Consider the following 21,016-nt stretch of genomic DNA (forward strand, 5'->3'; position numbering starts at 1 on the left):
GCATGGAGCTTCAAATGTTAGGTTATCAAATACTGAATTTAATCCAATACACACATGACAGCATTGGATAGATTGAAGTGTGTAATTAAATCCTCAGAACATTGCTCTTGGCGTTCCAGAACAGAAGACAGAAAACAATGCAAAAGACAGACGAGGAGGAGGAGTGAATGTGGTCTTCTGAACATGACATACCTATTGCATTCATGAACTCACAGCAGCCACTTTACTGCACAAGATCTAAATGAGATCAAATCAGCTCAAATTCCAGCATAGATGGGGAGGTGCTTTCTAAACCCATCCCTCACCGAGGAAATATTGACAGTTTGTACCTACTGATGGAGAGAGAATCCTTCTTGTTGAGAGTGTGGCCACTAGTAGGCTTTTCATGCTCCAATGGATGACCATACCCATGAACTTATAGACAGCACTCACTGGACTTAGTTATCAAAAATAATAATAAAAGGAGAAGAAGACATGAAGTCATGGAGGATATGGAGAGAGTCACGGTTTGGGGAAGGATATAGTATTTGTCACTGTACACATGTATGAAATTCTCAAGGAATAAAAATATTAAAATAAAACTACATAAATATTAAAGATAGTATCCGACATGTAATGTGAATTCTAAAGTATATTGTAACAAAAGTGGAAATAGAAAGGATATTTGAATACACATAATCAGACACCTTTGGTCATGGAACAACTCACTCTCCAAAAAGAAGTAGCTTAAAAAGAGAAATTCTCAAAATTCCATACAGTTTAGCAATTTTAGCAATTTTGGATAAAACAAAATCTGTGATTTTTCCAGTTATTTTATCATTGTACTTATGTATTTTGGATCAATCAGTTGTTTGTTTATAGTTGGCTAAACTGTCCTCCAATCTGTCATCTTTTACTACTGATGAGCTAGTTAAGCTTGTTCATCTAGTGACTGACCAGGTAGACTGCAGTGTATAAGTGTGCAAGATCATCTGGGATTGGGTGAAGTAAATCAGCATGTAGAGGTTCTTATTCAGAGGCTTCACATATATGAACTTGATTCCTGGATTCTGGGAGGTGACAAAAGAGAACTGAGTCCCCAGAATTCTCTTCTGACCTCTGCACATACAACATGCTAAGCCTATACCTGCACAAGTGCACACACACACACACACACACACACACACACACACACACACACACACACACAAGAGAAAGATTACATAAAAATAAATAAATAATTTAAAACAGTTGTTACAAGCTACTGAGCAAGCATTCAGAAAGTCAGGGAAAAAGTTTGAACTTTACTTTCAAATTTTATTTATCAATATTTAAATAATGGTGATTCTGACAAGTTTAAATTACAAGGCAATTTATATATAAGAAAATGTTTTAAATAGTAACATGAAATATAGTGGGCTATGCAAGTTACCCTTTTGAAACCCCTTTGAGCCTGAAATCCTATAACACATCATGCTGTAGCCAGTCCATTTTTGCTGAACTGTGTGGGTAGCTAATTGAGTCACACAAGTTGAAAGTGGAGAACATTTGTCTTTTGTGTCAGGAAACAGTACTTGAGCAATGATGGATGACAGGGGATTTTAGTGCTGGAAAAGCGAGAAAGACCATTAACATCAGCAATTTCCAGAACTATTTTGTGTGGTGTGTGTCTTGTACCCTAATCTTTGGCCTCATCAACACACGGAATCATAGAAGAGAAGTGAAGGAACCACACTAATATAGTAGGGGGCACTGTGTCAGCTTGTGCTTAAAGCAGGAGTATCCATACATAACTACTTCAGCTGTCATGAGTCTGGTTGATGCTCTGTAGACAAGTGGACACAGTGACCTAGAGGCACAGTTTGTCATGCCTCTAGTTCCACCATATAACATTAGAAGAACAAGCATCTGTGGCAATAGAAAAGGAGCATCATTATGGGCTCAAAAAGGCAACAATGAGATTCTGAGCTTACAGAAGTGTTTTAATATCAGGAATTGAGATCTACTTCTGAGCCCGGCCATCTCTCTTCTGATGAAAAAGCCTCCCAATAGCATCTTTCATTTCCTTGTTTCTTAGACTATAAATGATGGGATTGAGAAATGGAGCAAGGATAACGAAAGTGACAGCAATTACTGTGTCCCAGAAGACCGAGTAGGTGGCCGAGAATCTCAAATACATGACAGCCACACTGCCAAAAAATAGCAAGAACACAGCAAGGTGGGCTGCACAGGTAGAAAAGGCCTTGTGCCTCCCTTCTTTTGAGGGCATCCCCAAAATCACCACAATAATCCAGATATAGGACAGGGCAATTACAAGGAAGGAAGCCAGGATCTCTACTGCATGGATGGCATCCACAATGACCACCAGAGATGTATCTGTACAGGCCAAACTGAGCACAGGGGTGAAATCACAGAAGATCTGATGGATCTTGTTGGAGCCACAGAAAGGCAGAGTGGCAATCCACACAATCTCAGGAAGTACCAGAAGGAAGCCACAGAAGCAGGATCCAGCTGTTAGTTGGATACAAAGTCTGGGAGTCATGATGGTTGGGTAACGGAGAGGATAGCAGATAGCTATGTACCTATCAATAGACATTGCTGTCAGGACACAGCCTTCTGTGATACCCAATGAGTGAAAAAAGTACATCTGCATGAGGCAGCCAGCTAGAGAGATGGTCTTCTTCTCACTGACTAGGTTGGAGAGCATCTTGGGAATGGTAGTTGTGGTATACCAGATCTCCAGGAAGGATAGCACACTGATGAAGAAATACATGGGTGTGTGCAGGGCCATGTCCAGCTGGACAGCAACAAAGATAACTAGGTTCCCTGATATGATGAATGCATATACAAAAAGCAAGAGAATGAAAAATAGGAGGCCACCTTCATACAGAGGTGGGAATATGGAGAAGAGGAACTCAATCACCATAGTTTGATTCTGGTTGGCCACCAACTGGGTCATCTGTGAAGGTAAGAAAAGACATAAGAAACTTCTTTGGAATTGCAGTGTTGCTTACATATAGATTTCTTTCTGTATTCAGTTATTTATGTTGAAAATGAGACCCTAAAAGTCAGTTAGAACAATTTCTAAACTATATAATTCCACACAGAAGCAGTAGAAACATTTATAAGACAATCTAATCTCTAAGTGACTTTTCTCTCACTGTCGTAGATTAATGTGAAGAAAGCTAAATGACCCAGAAGTTTAGTCTCAGAAAATATTTTCTGGGGATTCATCCATTTTCAGTTTCCCCCTACCCTTACCCTCAACCCCTGGGTGACTAACCTCAAAACCTGCCCTTTGGTTTTCAAATATTCTGTTTTCCTATTCTTTAGGGGGGAAATTAAGTAAAACACAAAGAAAGTATCAGGAAAACATCTGACAATAATTATTTATTAGTTTTTTTTACTTTTTCCTCCACTAATACTGTGCCTGAGCCTGGTGGGAGTGTCAGTTTCTGGGTTTCTGATTTCTTTGCTTTAGACTGGGGCTTCTGATGTCCACCAGGTGGTAATTGTGCAGACTTGTCCAAATAGTCACCACTTTCTCTGTAGCTTTCCTTTCTCCCCTCTCCATGGTTAATATGACAATTGCTCAAATTAAGGGGCTCTCTAGAATTACCTTGTACCTAATGAGCAGCCACTTCTGGACAAACTTACAGCTACTCCCAACACCTATCCTCCCTCATCCCTCCCCTACAGAGACTATGTGTAAGAGACATAGGAAAGAAATCGTTCTCAATTTTAACAATTATACCTATCATATCAATGGTTGTCTTGGGGGAGGCTCCTAAAAGTTAGCTGCAACAAAACTACACTAGCATCTACTTGTTGGGATAAAAGACAATCAAATTTCTTGCAAGGTTAAGTAGAATTAGTGAAGGCTGTATACACTCTCTCTAACCTGGACTGCCTCAATGTCTCAGGCCCCGCTAGCCAGACCTCTGAGCAGTCATTGTGAAGATGAGTTTCTCTAAATGTGACCTTTGCCTCTCCTTTTGTTTTCAAAGCATTCAAGGTAAAACTCAAAACTACCAGCCTCCCAATCATTGTCATCATTAATGTAGTTCCAAACAAATTTTGGAACCAACTATCCTGAAAATCAATAGTTTTGAAAAACTATTTTTTTTCAAAGTAGCTTTATTTTTGGCAACTTCATTTATTTTATTTTCTGGATCTACTTTTATCAAAATTTTGAGTGTCAATGTCCCCATGTTCATGGAGATCTTCATGATTCCCACCACCAGAGTAACTATTCTCTCTTCTAACCATACTTCAACTGTTCTGTTTTTCACATTTAATACATCTTTTGTTGCATTTCAAATATTCACATTTGAATTCAGTATTTCTCCCTCAGATAAACTAAAGCCTCCTTAAGAGAAATCACACAAGAAATGAAATGATGCCATTAATTAATTCTTACACAATGATAATAATTCTAGTTACATACATTTGCTTTATATACGTTACATAATGTGTTCTTATCTATGATAGATTAATAATTAGTGTTACACAATAGAGAAACTGGGAACAAATTAAGAGAAATAACTGTTTCAAATTAAAACAGCAAGGATTCAAAGCAGTAATTTGAAATTCAAGTTTGTTTGTCCTAGAAGTCTATGGCCTTCTATGTAAGAATCCACATATTTATCTTTTCAACTATCCCAGTTTTAGGGTGACAGAACTGATGTGGTTTCTTCAGGTCAAAAAGAGACTACAATAAATATATTGAAGATTAGGAAAACTAATTCACAGTAGATGCTTTTGGTTTTATGTACCAAGTTTGAGGGAAGAAGACAGAGAAACAAGTTTTTAAATGAAATGAACAGTGGTACTCAGCTGAAAAGCAGAGCCAGCAAGAGGGAAAGATGAGAGCAACTGGAGGCGCCCTCTCAGTAAAGTATTGATTGCTCTGTCCTGTCTTTGTAGGTAATTTCTCACCTGTAGAATGATGCACTGAATATGCAGAGGAGGAGATGGCAGAGCTATGAGAAAGGATAAGATAGTCCAGTGACAAGTATCTCGGAGAAGCCCAACTTATGACTACTTCGTTGCTCTAAACCTGGGGTTCCTTTCACCAGTGAATTGTCTTATTATCTGTCATGCACACATTTCTTCAACTGACCCTCAAGATTCTCTGATATGTGCCAAATCCTCCCAAAGGTTCGAGAACTATAGAAAAGTCAACAAAAATCCTTCTTGTTTCTGAAACAATAAAGGATGTAAATAATTTGTGGAATGACAGATAACTAATAGAATATAAAGAGGTCACCCTACAAATATGATTTGTACAGTAAAGAAATCTGATTTAGTGTCTAGTGATTAAACAAAAACATTTTCTTAATCCTTGATTCCCTAAAAGGCTATAATTATTTTAACCAATAGAAGTCTAGTACTCAAAAGACTTTCGCTATGAATATCTTCATTAGCTCCCTGACCTCTGTTCCTTCTAGTGTTCTTTTTTCATTTCATGTCTCATAACTGAAATCCTTTACTAATGCAATGAAACTCCAAAAAGACAGGCTTTTACCCTGTGAAGACACAGCTGGTTTCTGAAGAGTAGAGGGTATGTAGGAAGGAGCAGGGAAAGAGCAGAAGTCTCACTGAATGTTGAATTTCATTAGCAGTCTGCACAACTTACCCTGTCTGAGGTCACAAAACACTACTCAGACTCTCTGCAACCAGGGTCACTTCTATGGCGAGTATATAGATGTATCTGAACATTTCTTGGGGGACTACATAGAGTGGGAAGATAGCCTTTCTTGGGAGTTTCACTTTAGATGATGCAGTATCTAAAGGAAGCATCCTAAGCTTCCCCTCTGAGGGACAAATTAAGGAGAAAGTGTCACATAGTAATGAATGATCCTCCAGGGTGATTTCCATGGATTCTCCTGTGACCACAAAGTCTGTCTACCATTCAGGAGCACCAGTAAATGGAGAAAACAAAAACTCACAATGGACCTTAAAGAAGACCCATTCCGAAAACATGGCTTTCCTCTTGATTTCATATTCAATTTCTATTTCCTTCACTGCCCATACACATATATGTATTTAAGTTTTCAAAATATACATGCTAGGCAAATTGATACTAATTTATGTTTGGTTATTATTTTTGGTTGGTTGGTTGTTTTTTTTATTTATTTATTTATTTATTTATTTATTTATTTATTTATTTATTTATTTTACATCCCTCCCTCCTTTCCTCCCATTCCCTCCCCGGCCTCCCCGCCTCCATCCACTCCTCCTGTATTTCTTTTCAGAAAGGGGCAGGCTTCCAACAGGTATCAACAAAACATTGCATTAAGACTAAGCACCTCCCCTTGTGTTAAGGCTGTGTAAGGTGACCCAGTATGAGGAATAGTTTCCCAAGAATCAGCCAAAGTGTTAGGGACAGCCCCTGATCCCATTGTTGGAGGTCCCACAAGTAGACCAATGGAAAAGGGGTGCATTTCTGTGTCACGTAGAAACCTGATGCAAGGGAAACTCCTACGAATCTACAAGGATGACCCCAGCTAAGACTCCTAGCAATAGTGGATACATAGCTGGAACTAGCCATCACTTGTGATTAGATTCATGACTACCCCAATTGTTATCAGACAGTCTTCATCCAGTAACTGATGGAAACAGATACAGAGAACCACAGCCAAACATTAGGCTGAGCTTGGGGAATCCTGTTGAAGTGTGAGAGAAAGGATTGTAGGAACCAGAGGGTTGGAGGACAACATAGGAAAACTAAGAGAAACAACTAATCTGGCTCAGAGGAACTCATAAAGTCTGAACTTACAGCCAGGCAGCCTGCATGGGACCAACCAAGGCCCTCTAAATATATGTGACTGCTGTGTAGGTTTGTTTTTATTTTTTAGACAATTATTAAATTTTAATATATTTTGATCATGAACTTCCCCTCCTTCAAGTTTGTCCAGATCCTTTCCTCCTCCCTACCTATCCAACTTTAAGTTCTTTCTCAAGAAAACAAACCAAAAATCTAATATGACAATATCTTAGAGTTTTTATTGCTGTGAAGAGACACCTTGACCACAGCAACTCTTTTAAAGGAAAACATTTCATTGGGATGGGTTACAGTTCAGAGGTTCAGTCCATTATCATCATGCTGGGACATGATGGCATGAAGGCAGACATGGTGCTGGAGAAGGAACACCTTGATATGCAGGCAATAGGAAGTAGACTGACTCTACATTGAGTGAAGCTTGAGCAAAGAAGACCTCAAAGCCTACCCCCACATTAACACACTTCTTCCAACAAGGCCACAAATACTCCAACAAGGCCACACCTCTCTGAGCTTATGGGGGACAATTATATTCAAACTACCATGAACAACAAAACACCCCAAAACTAGAAAACAAAATACATCACTTGAAAACAAAACCACCAAACTGTAACCAAATAAATGCACACATCAAAAACTGTGGAGTCCATTATCTGTTGGTCATCTGCTCCTGAACATGAGATCTGCCCTATTGTAGATGTACTCAGTATTATCCCTCTGGAGAAAACTGGTTTTCCCTCTTCTTGCAGGTATAAATGACAGTTTCAGTTGGTTATTCTTAAAGCTCAATTCGTATCAACTGAGTAAATGTTAACTGATTAATGGTAGAAAGCTATAGCTATGTTAGTAAGTGCAGAGGAAACACTCCATGAAAGTCCTCATACAGTTTGACTAGCAGAAATATGATAACATGCAGCCAGAGGATCATGAAGATGTGAAATTGTGTCTCCTAGCTATGACAGGAAGGCTACACCCATAAAATCTCAACAACAATGCTAACTAAATAAAGCCTGGACAAATCCAACCACAGTTGGCATTCCACCATAGATAGGAAAATCTCTCAGGGCCTCACCCCGAGTTGAAGTGGGGTGTATGTTCATGTGAACAAGAGGAAGAAAGTAGAGACAGAGATAGATATGAAGCAAACTACTCCATGAGAAAAGGAAAGGGAGAAAAAGATTTGAACACCCTAAAGCAACAGTGAGTAGAGGACAGTCCATACCCAAGGTGAGCACACATAAATGAACATGCTTATGCTGAGCAGACTGACTAGGTTAGAAGAAAAGCTTAGTGATCCATAGATAGGTAGGACACCTACAGAAGTACTATCTCTGCATGGGAGGAGACACAAAGCCTCAGAACACAAGAGGATGGTAAGACTCTAAGGAAAAACGGTAAAGAATGTGGTTGTCTTCCATCACTATCCAATGTTTAAAGTTAGTTTATGTATCCATCAAATTCTTATTTAAAGTTGATCTTTTAGAAACATTACGGTCTTTTAGAGTCAATGTCCCATGCTCCAAGCTCTCCTCATATATATCCATGTATTGATATTTTAATTAATTGAATTGGGCTTTGGAAGCTTTGCACATGTATAAAATGCATACCAGCCACCCTCAATCCAAACCTCCGTACTACCTCTGTCTATTCTCCTTCCTCCTCACATATTTTTCTTCTGTTCAGTGTGTTTGTTTTGTTTTGTGACCTACTGAAATTCATCAGGGCTGTATGCGTAGTCAAGGGTTTGGAGCTATCCAATGGAGTCTAGTGGCTCATTATAAAGATTTGATATAACTACTGCAGTTATTAACTCACAACAACTGTAGTTCCCCGCACTGAGACTACAGAAGGGGGCCGACAATTTTTCCAAATTTTAAGTATGTTTTCAAACTTTATTTTTCATCCATGTCCGTGATACCTTTTTTAAGGCTGGACATTTCATTCCTGTTGTTTATATTTTTCACCATAAGAGAAGAAAAAATATAATGTGATGTTCATTTGGTGTTCCTCTGGCATTACTTTCTTGGAAGTACATATTAGGTCCAATTGCAGTTTTAAAAAGAGGAAAGGAATAAAAGAAGGAAAACATATTCCTCTACTTGTATCCTCTATGACTCATACAAGGGGCTTTTCTGAACTCCCCATGGGCTCACTTTTTTGTGCTTATCAACACAGATTTGTGTGTAGAAGGAATGATTGTCCTTGAAAGTTTTTCTTTCCCAAACCTGATGGGGAGACCTCTGGGGTCATTATAATGTGACATACTTCTTCCACTACTGCTGACAGTTCTGTGGTCTTTTACACTGTTCTGAAGAGTTTCTCCCCAAGGTGAGTCTATCTCAAGCACTTCCGAACTGCACTGTGCTCACAGCTGTCGCAATGACCAGTGCAGAAGAGAACTTGGACTTTGAACCATGAGCTGTGAGCCTCACTCCTTTTGTTCTCAATCCTTCCCCTGACTCATTTTATCTAGCACTGTGCAACAGAAATAATTTTTTATACATTATACACAGAAGAAAACCAATTATCAACTTTCATCTTCTATCTAGCCTGACTTTAACATTCCAGCTTCCCGTATGTATGGAGTCTTCATGATAGAGAAGTCAGAAGATATTTCTTCCTGTACAGCCCATATCTCCACTTTCTTCTGGCTGATTTTTGGCAATGTGGCTCTCATATGGCTGAGCTTCTCTGTCACTTTCCAACTACTACTGGTGAGGGTCATTGCACTGATGTTTGATATCTTCCCCATTTTTCAGTCTATAGCCTGAGGAACACAGATATGAAAGATGTCATTAAGGAAATGTTCTGTGCTCAAAAGATGTTCAGTGTCTCTGGGAGCTAACATGTTTTTATCCATTCATGCATGTTCAAAGACATCTCATTCTGTGCATGTTTTTAAAGACAACAATTCATTCGTATAATTACTATATATGCTTTTATTCATATTGCTAGTTTTATTTCTTTCCAGTTCTTTTTTCTACTTTTTTGTTTTTTTGTTTTGGTTTTGAGACAGGGTTTCTCTGTGTAACTCTGGTTGTTCTAGAACTCACTCTGTAGACCAGGCTGGCCTTAGACTCACAGAGATCTGCCTATTTATGCCTCCCAAGTGTTGAGATCAAAGGAAGGCATGTGCCACCACTGGCCATCTTGTTTCCAGTTTTCCACCTAATGAACATTGTTTGTTCTGACAATGTATCCTAGAGACTTCCAAAATAATACATGTCAAAGTCTCTTAAATAATGTAATTAAAATACTAAGTATACTTGAATTTTCAATCTAAAACATCAATCATAGGTTCTGATTTTCTCCAACTATTTGTACCTAGCTCTAAAACTATAAGAAATTAAAATGATTCTAACACACTATGTAGTTATCATGTGAGTCATCCCTTTACTCATCCAGCAAATACTGAGACTGCTGTACCATGTAGTATTTTAGACACAGGTGATTCAACTGATATATATATATATATATATATGATATATATGATTATTATATTATTTACATCCCTTCCCTGTAAAACTACCACTTGAAAAAGTATAGAATTTTTTTAATGGATGAAAAAAAAGAAACAAGCAAAATTTTAGAAAATTATTAAGTACATGAAATTATACACTTTGTGGAAAATAGGAAAGCAAATCTAGAAAAATAAGTTGATCAAGAGTGAATTGGGGAGCTGTAACTTTAAGTAGATGGGTCAATCTGAAACTCATTTAGAATGCCACAAAACCTTGAAGAAAATGGGGGATAACCATGCAGATTAATGGAGAAAGTGTCCAGGCAATAGACAAGAGGGGACCTGCTTAAGAAATTAGACCATCATGTCTGAAATGGAGTGTGTCTAGCTATGGGTTATAGAAATGTTTAAGGAAATGAAAGGGAGAATGATCTGCAGGCTTTGAAAGCCCTAAAATTTAGATTTCCCTAATTTACTCTGAAATAAGGGAGCCGTTGTAGTGTTTAGAGCAGAGGAGAGATGCTATTGGTTAGAAGCTTGGCAGGTGATGCTGCTATGTTTGTACATGGAGTGCAAATTTCATGAATAAACAACTCTTTCATAAAGGTTTAAAGCCAAGTGCAGCAGAAAGAAAGTGGGAGTACAGGGAGTTGAGGGGAGAAGAAGACAAATAATGTCATACGTCATTGCTTATGTGTATTAATTCTCAAAAATAAAGAACAATTAACAATATGAAAAAATGTTTTCAATAAAAAGAAAAAAGAAATAATTGGGCTTTATTGATTATTGCATCCAATAATTTAGACACAAGTGCATATACCTATTTATTGTTTCAATCAAAGGAAAAATTATAAAAATATATTCATATTTTTTATGATGCATTTTATCTTTTTTCCTTTTCCCTATTCTCTATTTCATTAGAAATATCTTTTTTTGCAATCCTTGGATTCAAACCCTGGGCCTGATACATACAAGACAAGCACTCTGTCATTGAGCAGCATCCCTGACCCCTAAAATCATTTTTTAAACTGATGTTACCATCCAGTAATGGAGTTTTATCTTATTTTCCAAATAAGTTTAATTTGGGTCTCTAATGACCATCTATAGCCAGAAATATAACAATTTGAATTTTAAACTTTTGAAAAATCTAAACTTATTGATCATAAAGGATATCCTTTTTGCTTAATATAATAACTTAAATATACTGAAGAAGATACAAACTCGTTGGCCATGCCAGTATGCTATTCAAATGGTATAATCATTTCCAGATTATATTAGTAATAAATTCAAAAGGATTAATATAAGTAGTAGACAAAGAAGTGTTGTTTTGTTAAATGGTCTCAAAATTGAAGACTTGATGAGGAATCAGCCAGGAATATGTGATAAGATGAATGATTTTTGCCGATGCTCTTAGTTTGGAAACAGCTGCATGAACCATATGAACCAAGTGCTGATGGGTGTGGATGAGGCACAGGAAGAGTCATGAAATGAAAGTGGGTAAATATAATGAGTGCCTAATGTCATATACTGGGTTTAATCTGATATACCAATGGCAGCAAAGAATAGATTTAGCAAGAAACTATATCCATAGGATAGCATCCCTGCCTTTCTGTTAGAGGAGGAGGAAAGAGTGAAAAGGCAAGAGAATAGGGCAGAGTACTATAAAGTGTTCTCTTCTGACTTCTGCACTCATGAACTCACAGCAGCTGTGCTTGCCAGCATAAGACGAGAACAAGAACAAGCTGTCCCAAATCCCCAAGTAGATGATGGAACTCCTCTCAGGACCCACACTTTACTGAGGAACTATTGGACATTGATAGCTCCTAAGGGAGGGAGGATCATTTCTTTGACAATATGATCACTGGCAAGCTTTACAGGCTCCAATGCATAGCCACATACTCTTATATTAGGGTCAGCACTAATTTGACCTAGTGGGTTGTCAAAGAAGAAGGAGAAAGGAAAAAAAATAATTAAGAGGAGATGAAGAAGAAGAGGAAGAAGAAAAAGAAGAAGAGGAAGAAGAAGGCAACAGCTACACAAAATTAGAAGTGGATATGGACGGACTGGGGGATATCAGTTATATATCATCATATTATACATGTATGAAATTCTGAAAAAATAAGGAAGTAATAAATAACAGTAAAATATAATATTCCTGATGTGATGAGTATGTTAACATATTCATATATGCTTATATATTATAGATATATGTTTAACACATACATATATATTTAAAATAACATTTAAAGTGTGTTATTTTAAAAGTGCAAGTAGAAAAGATGGTTTAAGAGATCTAATTGGGTATCTTTTGCTATGAAGCAAATCCTCTTCCAAGATTAGTGGCTTTAAAAAAAAATTTCTCTTAATTTTATATATTGGCAACTTGAACCAGAACCACATAGGTGACTTTCTAACCCTTGATCATTATATCTGCGCTTTCTGTATCAATCAGTTTTTTGCTTGCAGCTTGATGAAGTAGTTTCCTACATGTGGTCTTTCACTTATAATGGGGTACTTGAGTTTGTTCATCCAGTGACTAGGTAGGGTAGCAGTATATAAATGTGCAATTTCTCTGGGGGGCTTGTCTAAGGACTAGGACACAGACTCCCAGTTATACTGCACTGGTCAAATTAAGTCAAGAGGACTTAGGGGAGGACAGAGATTTCACCCTTTAATGGGAAGAGGTGCCAATTCACCTTTTATGAATATTGGATATGGGAAGAGGTTATATTTTGCTATTTTTGAAATGTGTAGATATCTGGCATTCTCATACTACACTGAAATCTACACTAGAACTTTCAAGAGTACTTACTTATATAGGTGTAAGCTAAATTGGGAGGCAGTGGTCTCTATTTAGAATCAGTGGGTAAGGAAAAATTCTAGCAAAGTAAACATTTTCAAAGTATTGTTGTTTAGAGTCAGCAACTTTATTTCAGTAAAAACTATGACATATTCAGGAAAACTCTACAGGATTTGAAATATTTAAGTACTTTTGAAACATCTGACTACTAAAAATTTTAGTGCCCAATACAACAGATAGCTATTCTTGCTAATATATTTCTATAATTATAATAATTTTACTATAATATAAAATAATATAAGTAATATTTATTATAACATTATAATAATATATAAATCATAATTTATATAGTATATATCAATGAAAAGCTATACTACATTGAAACTCTTTGGAATGACTAACATTAAGGAAAACTGATGAGAAAATATCAAAGGAGCTTTCCATTAATTAAAGCCATGGGGAAATCAAGTTCAGTACCCTAATTACTAGAGGGAAATACTGCAGTAGATAAATCTCACTGAGAAGATTTTAGTAATAGGTGTAACAGTCTTTCTTGAGAAACTAGAGAGATTTCAACTGAGTAAGTCCAAGAAAGTGAAGGGACCTCTTTGTCCCAGGTGGAGGTAAGAGAAGAATTTACATGTTTCTGAGATATACATGGGCCATTTGGAAGTCACTGATAATATCACTTTGTTTGTGTGGTGTGTATATATATAAGAATAATTAATACTTTTTACTGCTATGCTGTTTCCCTCCGTTATGACACCGTCAGAGTTTTCTAATTAAAATCAGGATCCAAGAAAAAGCCACAGCGTTCCCTGTTGCTTTGACAACTTCCCATGACAGCAACCCATATGCGTAGATCAGTGTGTGGTCAGTTGCACATCAGCTTGCTCTGCAGCTCAAGCTGCGTAAGTCTCTATACTGAGATGTCACATGCATCCTTCCCCTTGGTTGTGTTTCCCTTGTCAGCCTTGAGGCCTCACTCTCACCTGAGCATCTCTATGAGTAACAGAAAGCTTCATAGCAACAGAGCTGATTTCTGTCTAATTGTCTTATCCACAAACGGGAATTTGAATATGCCAGTCCTGGGCCTGTCAACAGTCTCGTGAGTGATCACAGCGAGAGCTAAGACCAGCACCTAACTGGGTTTACAGTTTTTCCATGACTTCACAAAGGTGGTTGGGACTGCAACAGTTACCAAGCCTGGGGCAGAATGGTCCAAGTAGACAATACAGTGATACCAATGATGAACTTAATAACAGTAGAGGATTACAGGGCACAGGATTATAGGGACCGACTATGGTCAGACCAGAGAAAGGATCTGGGGTGGAAAAAGAACTAAGGAACGTTGTTTTCTCTTCCTGTGCCAGTGATGATAAGCCTCATCAAAAAAAAAAAAAAAAAAAACCTTAGGAAGTACAATTTCAGCCTTTTTGATGCAGGCCTCAGGTGGCTGAGGCAGGAGGATTGCCATGAGCTGTAGGCCAGCCTAAGCTACATAATGAATTCTACATCATCTTGGACTGTATAGCAAGACCATTCTTTTAAAAAGTTCAATTTTTTCTTTTATTTCTATTAGATATTTTAGTTTTGCTTTGGATTTCCAGTCAACCTTAGGGACAGAATAATGCTAACTTAACACCCAGTTTTATTTGGTTTTGAACATAAAGATATCTGGATCGATACTGGTGGGATCTTCTAATCACCTTCAAACCCATAAAGAATGGCAGGAGGAACAGAGCCCTTTTATGTTTTAGGTCCAAGAGGCCAGCATCTGGTCATATGTCTATTTGGGTAAACACGGGGGTTGGTGAGCCAGGCGAAGCATGAGGATGGAGTAGTAGACAGCTGAGATTGCTTCACCCAGGACATTTACAGTCTGTCAACTTCCAGGCAAAATGTCCTGGCTTTTAGCGACTTCTCTCTTTGGTTTAGACTATCAGGTAAACTCAGCAGAGAGAGCACTTAGAACAAAATATTTTATGAGCAATTTGCTTCTATTCTCTGAGAATACCCTTTGCTTCTGTTACAACTTCGCCACATACATTAGCATGGTCAGAAAAGTGTTCTGCAGCATCTGCTTATACCAAGACCCACTGGCAAAGTCCCAGATGGACTCTAAGAGTTTTGAAAACAATGAAGTGGCTAGGATATACTGAAAAACCATCTTGTACCTCCTAATGGTACATTAGAAGAGCTGCATTGCTTTCACCATTTACACCTAACATCATACCTCATTATTAACCAGATAACTGACCCAAACTGCCAGGACCTCAGCTGGGTGGGTGGAAGAAGTCAACAGTAGCTGACAATATTGACAACAAAGCCCTTAATCATTCAATGAAATTATATGAACAAGAGGCTGACACTGGAGAAAGCCAGTTCTCCCCTTTCGTTTGTACTAAATGGAAGTTGAAGGTCAGAGGAATCATTGGAGTTCATCCAATGGTACAGAAAAGGTAAATGCCATGTGGAGAAAGAAGACAGAGGACAAGTTCACTGTTGGCAATCTTTCCCTCAAATTCTCTAAGCATGTCCTTTAAAACCGAAACCCCATCTTGTTGTACCTTTGCAAGCTTATGTTTCTATTTTTGTGCTTTCCCTTTCTCCAAAATGTCCTATAAAACAACATGAAGTAAGCATCATGTATCCTGTGACTTCTCTCTCTGCATCTGAACTTAACTCATGTTGTTGTGTATACAGCAGTTCGTTCACTTTCTTTGTTGAATGATAACTCCTAACATGAATGTATCAGTTTATATAGTTGCCAATCAGTGGCCATTTAGATGGTTGTTTCCAGTTTTATAAGCAAGGTTATTGTAACTATTTTGTTACAAGCTTGGAGGTAAACATACATTTTCATTTCTCTTGGGTAAATACCTTGGAATGGGTTTCTGGATCAATAATTAAACATATATTTAATGTTAAAGTGATATTTGTCAACCCTGGTCAATAAAAACCAGTTCTTAATAACATTTTTTTTACATAAATACATTTTCAATAGTGAGATCCCTGGAAAATATAAAATTATGCCAAATGGTTTTTATTGGCTCCTCATTTTCTTTTCTCATGTGGATGTTGAAAATTTGTTGTCCAATGCTATATGAAGCTTCAACTTATTTTTTGGAATAATTTTTAGAACTGTTGATTAAGGAAAACTTACTTGCTTCCTTGGTCAGAGAAAATAGGCATACAACATGAAGAAATGTTTCTAGTTAGACATTTGAGTTCATATTTTAGAGCAAGAAGGATTTATTTTAACTCACAATTGAGAACACCGTCCATCAAGGTAGGAAGTCATGACTGCAGAAGTGTGGGGTGACCAGCTGCATTGTACCCACAATCAGGAAGCAAAGAGAGATGAAAACTTATATTCAGTTCAGGATCCCAGACCATGAGATTTTGTCACCCACATTCAGGGTAAGCATTCCCTCTTCAGTTAAACCTCTTTGGAAAAGCCCTTATAGACACAAATAGAGGTTTGTTTCTATGGTGACTCTAAATCCAATCATGTTAATGAAATTAATGATTACTACATGAAGTCTAGAGAACTTCCACAGGTTCACAGAGAGTATATTCTGCTGTGCAGATGAGGTGGAGTGGGTTGGCCTCCTGAGCTGTGGAAGGACTGGTCTGATGGTCAAGATACCCACAAATCAAATGTATAAGAGTCACCGTCATAGTGTTGACTCAGAAATCATTGTCAGATTTCCTCTGAGTTATAAATATGTTTCTTTGATGGCTAATTTGTCAGTCAGGGCAGCATCTGAACTATGTGGACAGTACTCCCAGTGCAGCTCATGAATTTCTTGACATTGTTTCTAGAGAGCACAGCTCAATGCTTCTTGCACTTCCAAGAGACCTGGCAGCAAGAACTGCTCCAGAATCCCACATTTGGCTTTGATCATTTTACCCACACATGGTCTTTTTCACAATACCGAGTCTAAATAGGGAGACTTGGGTAGTTTCTTATAGACTAATATTTTAGGGTCCAGATAGAAATCTGCCACTTTTCTCACTGAACACTTCTTTCTAGGTTTATTGGTTTCTTCTGGCTAGATTTGTCTACCTCTAGAAATAGTTTCCCATACACACTTCACACTTATGTTGTGCCTGAAAACCCAACCTATTTCTCTAGCCACACACAAAGTTACTTTTTTATGTAATGATGAAAGCTCTGGAAAATTGAAACATTCAGCATAAAGCAGGATGCATCTTCACATTGGTTTTGTGGACAATAAGAGAATCAAATACTTTATCTAACCCACTTTGAAGGAACTTCAGAGAATGTTCTTTGATATGTGGCTCAAAATAACTTTGAAATTAATATAAAAGGCAATTTTTATCACATCATATTGGATAATTTTATTTTATTAATGTACCTTACAACCTTTTCTTTGTTTGTTTGTTTGTTTGTTTGTTTATTTGGTTGGCTGGTTGGTTTTTTGAGACAGAGTTTCTCTGTGTAGCCCTGGCTGTCCTAGAACTTGCTCTGCAGACCAGGCTGGCCTCAAATTCAGAGATCCACCTGCTTCTTTTTTTCCAACTGTTGGGATTAAAAGCATGTACCACCACTGATCAGCAAACTTTAGATGTTTTTATGTGTTATTTTCATATTTTTTTGTGGTGCTGAGGATTGAATCCAGGGCCTTGGGCATGACAGGAAAATGTTCTGCCAATAAGTGGCATCAACGCTTATTTCAGGGACATCATTGGTACCAAGTGGATATCGATTTCTTAATCCAAGAATAGAGAGAAATACATGATTTTCCAAAATCTTGTTTTCCATTTAATTCTTGCATGAACCAATATGTCTGCTGTTCTAACTTTCATCTAGGAATTGAGCTGTGTGTTTCCACCTGTGAGGATAAACTTTGCTGAAACTATAATGAGAAGTAACAGAACCACTTCAGTGACAGAATTCCTCTTCTCTGGATTTCCCCAGTTTGAAGATGGCAGTATCCTCTTCTTCATTCCTTTGTTCTTCATTTACATATTTATTGTTATTGGGAATCTCATTGTGTTTTTTGCAGTCAGGATGGATACTCGCCTTCACAACCCCATGTATAACTTCATCAGCATTTTTTCATTTCTGGAGATCTGGTATACAACTGCAACCATTCCCAAAATGCTCTCCAACCTCATCAGCAAGCAAAGGACCATCTCCATGATTGGCTGCCTACTGCAGATGTACTTCTTCCATTCTCTTGGAAATTCAGAGGGTATTCTGTTGACCACAATGGCTATCGACAGATACGTAGCTATCTGTAATCCTCTCAGGTACCCAACTATCATGACCCCCAGACTCTGTGCTCAGCTATCTGCTGGTTCTTGCATCTTTGGCTTTCTTGTGTTGCTCCCAGAGATTGCATGGATTTCCACACTGCCCTTCTGTGGCCCCAACCAAATTCATCAGATCTTCTGTGACTTTGAACCTGTGTTGCGTTTGGCCTGTACGGATACCTCCATGATTCTGGTTGAGGATGTGGTTCATGCTGTGGCCATCATCTTCTCTGTCTTGGTTATTGCCATCTCTTACATCAGAATCATCACTGTGATCCTGAGGATTCCCTCTGGTGAAGGCCGCCAGAAGGCTTTCTCTACTTGTGCTGCCCATCTTGGTGTCTTTCTGATGTTCTATGGCAGTGTCTCCCTCATGTACCTGCGCTTCTCAGCTACTTTTCCACCAATTTTGGACACATTCATTGCACTGATGTTTGCAGTTCTTGCTCCCTTTTTCAACCCTATCATCTATAGTCTGAGAAATAAAGATATGAAGCTTGCAATTAAGAAGCTTCTCTGTTCTCAGAGGATGCTGCCTACATCTGCCAGTTAATCTGCTCATAGATGCCTCTCTCTGTAGATTTAACTCCAACATATTAAACCATAAAATTAGCACATAACTTGTTCATTGGTACATTGTTGCACTGTCTTTATTGCAGATCTTCCTGTATTTATTCTGTTTAAACATATTTAATTCAGATAGCAAATACTTGTCTAGATTACAATGAAGGGTGAAATATACAATGTAAATATGAATGTCTATGCAGTAGCATGCAATTTTATACAGAATTATTATATATATTATATATGCACTAATAAGAAACACAGATTGTGAAATACAGTACCGATTTAATGAATTTTAGTTCAACTTTAAGTTTACCAATAATATCTACAGATGTTGAAGTTTATACATAAATGAAACTGCATTGTGACTTCAAAGAAATGATTAATTTTTTTTGATTCTTGATTTCAAATCAGTAACATTAAAAGTAATATATTTTAAAATTATGACCTCATATATTAATTTAAAATTAAGTGAGTTATTCAAAGCAACTTTGGAATATTATTAAAAAGTAAGTAAAAGGCAAGTGTTAACTTATTATTTGCCATTGACAATGGTTTTAATGTTTTAAGTAATGTTATAATATAAATCTATGAAAATATATATTTAGGAATCTTACGGTGGTTATTATTTATAGTACTTTCATTCCTATTATTTCTCAGAGGTCAGGAAGAATTCTACCTTCATTCCTTTTGAATATTTTGGTTGAATTCATCCAACTTAATTTAATTGGACTTTTTTATTCAAAATGATCTTCACATATTCACAAGAAATTATACATAGATAGATAGATAGATAGATAGATAGATAGATAGATAGATACATAGATACATAGACAGATAGATAGATAATAGGAACCTCCTATGAGATGCTTTATTTTTCTAATATATGGATTTGATTGCTTTCTACAATTCAAATTCAGATTCCTGTTAGTAAAGAAATTAATACCCATATATTACAATTTTATTTCTCCCCCAATTCAATGAACATGGAATTAAGATTACTAAAAGTCTTGAAAAAATTTAAGGATAACAAAGAGTTAATATATAAAATTGCATTAGGATATTTGTGATGGAGTTTTAATAGTCTGAAATGTTAAGTATCATATTTTTTCAAGAAATGGAAAAGTAATAATGGTTCTTTTGGACAAAGCAACCAAACCATTATTTGATTCTGTCTGTTATGTGGTAGACTAATAATCAAAGACAGTCACTTTAAAAATACAAACAACATTACAACAAATAAACAAAGTAAAACAAAAACAAACTATTATCCTCCCTTGGGGAGGAGTGAGTTCCCTCAAATGATCTCCGTCATTTCCTCAGGTATGAATGAAAGTGAGACCTAAATGAGGAAGGAGAATCTGCTAGATGTTACAAGAGAAAGCAGAAGAGATCCTAGATGGGAAACTACACTTGTATCATGAAAGGAATAATCAGAGTTGGAGAAGTAATGGTCCATTGAGGAACTCTGGATGGTGAAAACAACATCAAAGTTCATATGGGATTTCCCATTTCACAGTGGACCTGTCCACTTGGATTTATTGAAAGAAAAGTCTGAGGAGAAACTGAAACACACAAGCTAGAGAATAGCCCCCAGGTTGCTAAGACATCTCCTTCATAGACTCTGGGATATGCTTTCATTTAACTATGGGCATTTGGATCATTGGAATTCACTTGTTATATTTTGCAGTCAAAAATCTCTTCCTTGAAGGTCTCTGAGCCTTTGGGGAAAAGGTATGATATTTATGTCCCATTTAGTGCTGGGCACTCCATGGTCTCTTATTTTCTGCACATTGACCAACAGCCTAAATGCCAATCAGTTGATGAATGGGTAATGAAAATATGGCATACACAATGAAATATCATTCAGCTGTTAAGAAAATAAAATTATAAGAGCCAGCAATATTTTTTGATTATGGTAGTTATTAGAAAAACAAGACAAATAGTAAGTATAGAAGATAACTGCCGTATTAACTAATATGTTAAAGAATAGAGAAAACTTAGCCGGGCGGTGGTGGCGCACACTTTTAATCCCAGCACTCGGGAGGCAGAGGCAGGCAGATCTCTGTGAGTTCGAGGTACAGAGTGAGTTCCAGGAAAGGCACCAAGGCACCAAAGCTATACAGAGAAACCCTGTTTCAAA

General features: G+C 37.2%; 2 protein-coding genes across 2 annotated transcripts; one reads left to right on the forward strand and one right to left on the reverse strand.

Moving 5' to 3' along the window:
- Positions 1-1,981: 1,981 nt before the first annotated feature.
- On the reverse strand, positions 1,982-2,938 carry LOC128109488 (olfactory receptor 6K6-like). Its single transcript, XM_052736656.1, has one exon. The coding sequence runs from the start codon at positions 2,936-2,938 to the stop codon at positions 1,982-1,984; it is 957 nt and encodes a 318-aa protein (XP_052592616.1).
- A 14,976-nt stretch (positions 2,939-17,914) lies between these two features.
- On the forward strand, positions 17,915-18,862 carry LOC128109489 (olfactory receptor 6K3-like). Its single transcript, XM_052736657.1, has one exon. The coding sequence runs from the start codon at positions 17,915-17,917 to the stop codon at positions 18,860-18,862; it is 948 nt and encodes a 315-aa protein (XP_052592617.1).
- Positions 18,863-21,016: the final 2,154 nt, after the last annotated feature.

This window comes from Peromyscus californicus, unplaced genomic scaffold (assembly GCF_007827085.1).
Source record: "Peromyscus californicus insignis strain IS unplaced genomic scaffold, ASM782708v3 Scaffold_14__1_contigs__length_90479793_seg_2, whole genome shotgun sequence".
NCBI lineage: Eukaryota > Metazoa > Chordata > Mammalia > Rodentia > Cricetidae > Peromyscus > Peromyscus californicus.

Coding starts and splice junctions, on each gene's coding strand:
- LOC128109488 (XM_052736656.1), bottom strand. CDS start 2,938: ATGACCCAGTTGGTGGCCAACCAGAATCAAACTATGGTGATTGAGTTC.
- LOC128109489 (XM_052736657.1), top strand. CDS start 17,915: ATGAGAAGTAACAGAACCACTTCAGTGACAGAATTCCTCTTCTCTGGA.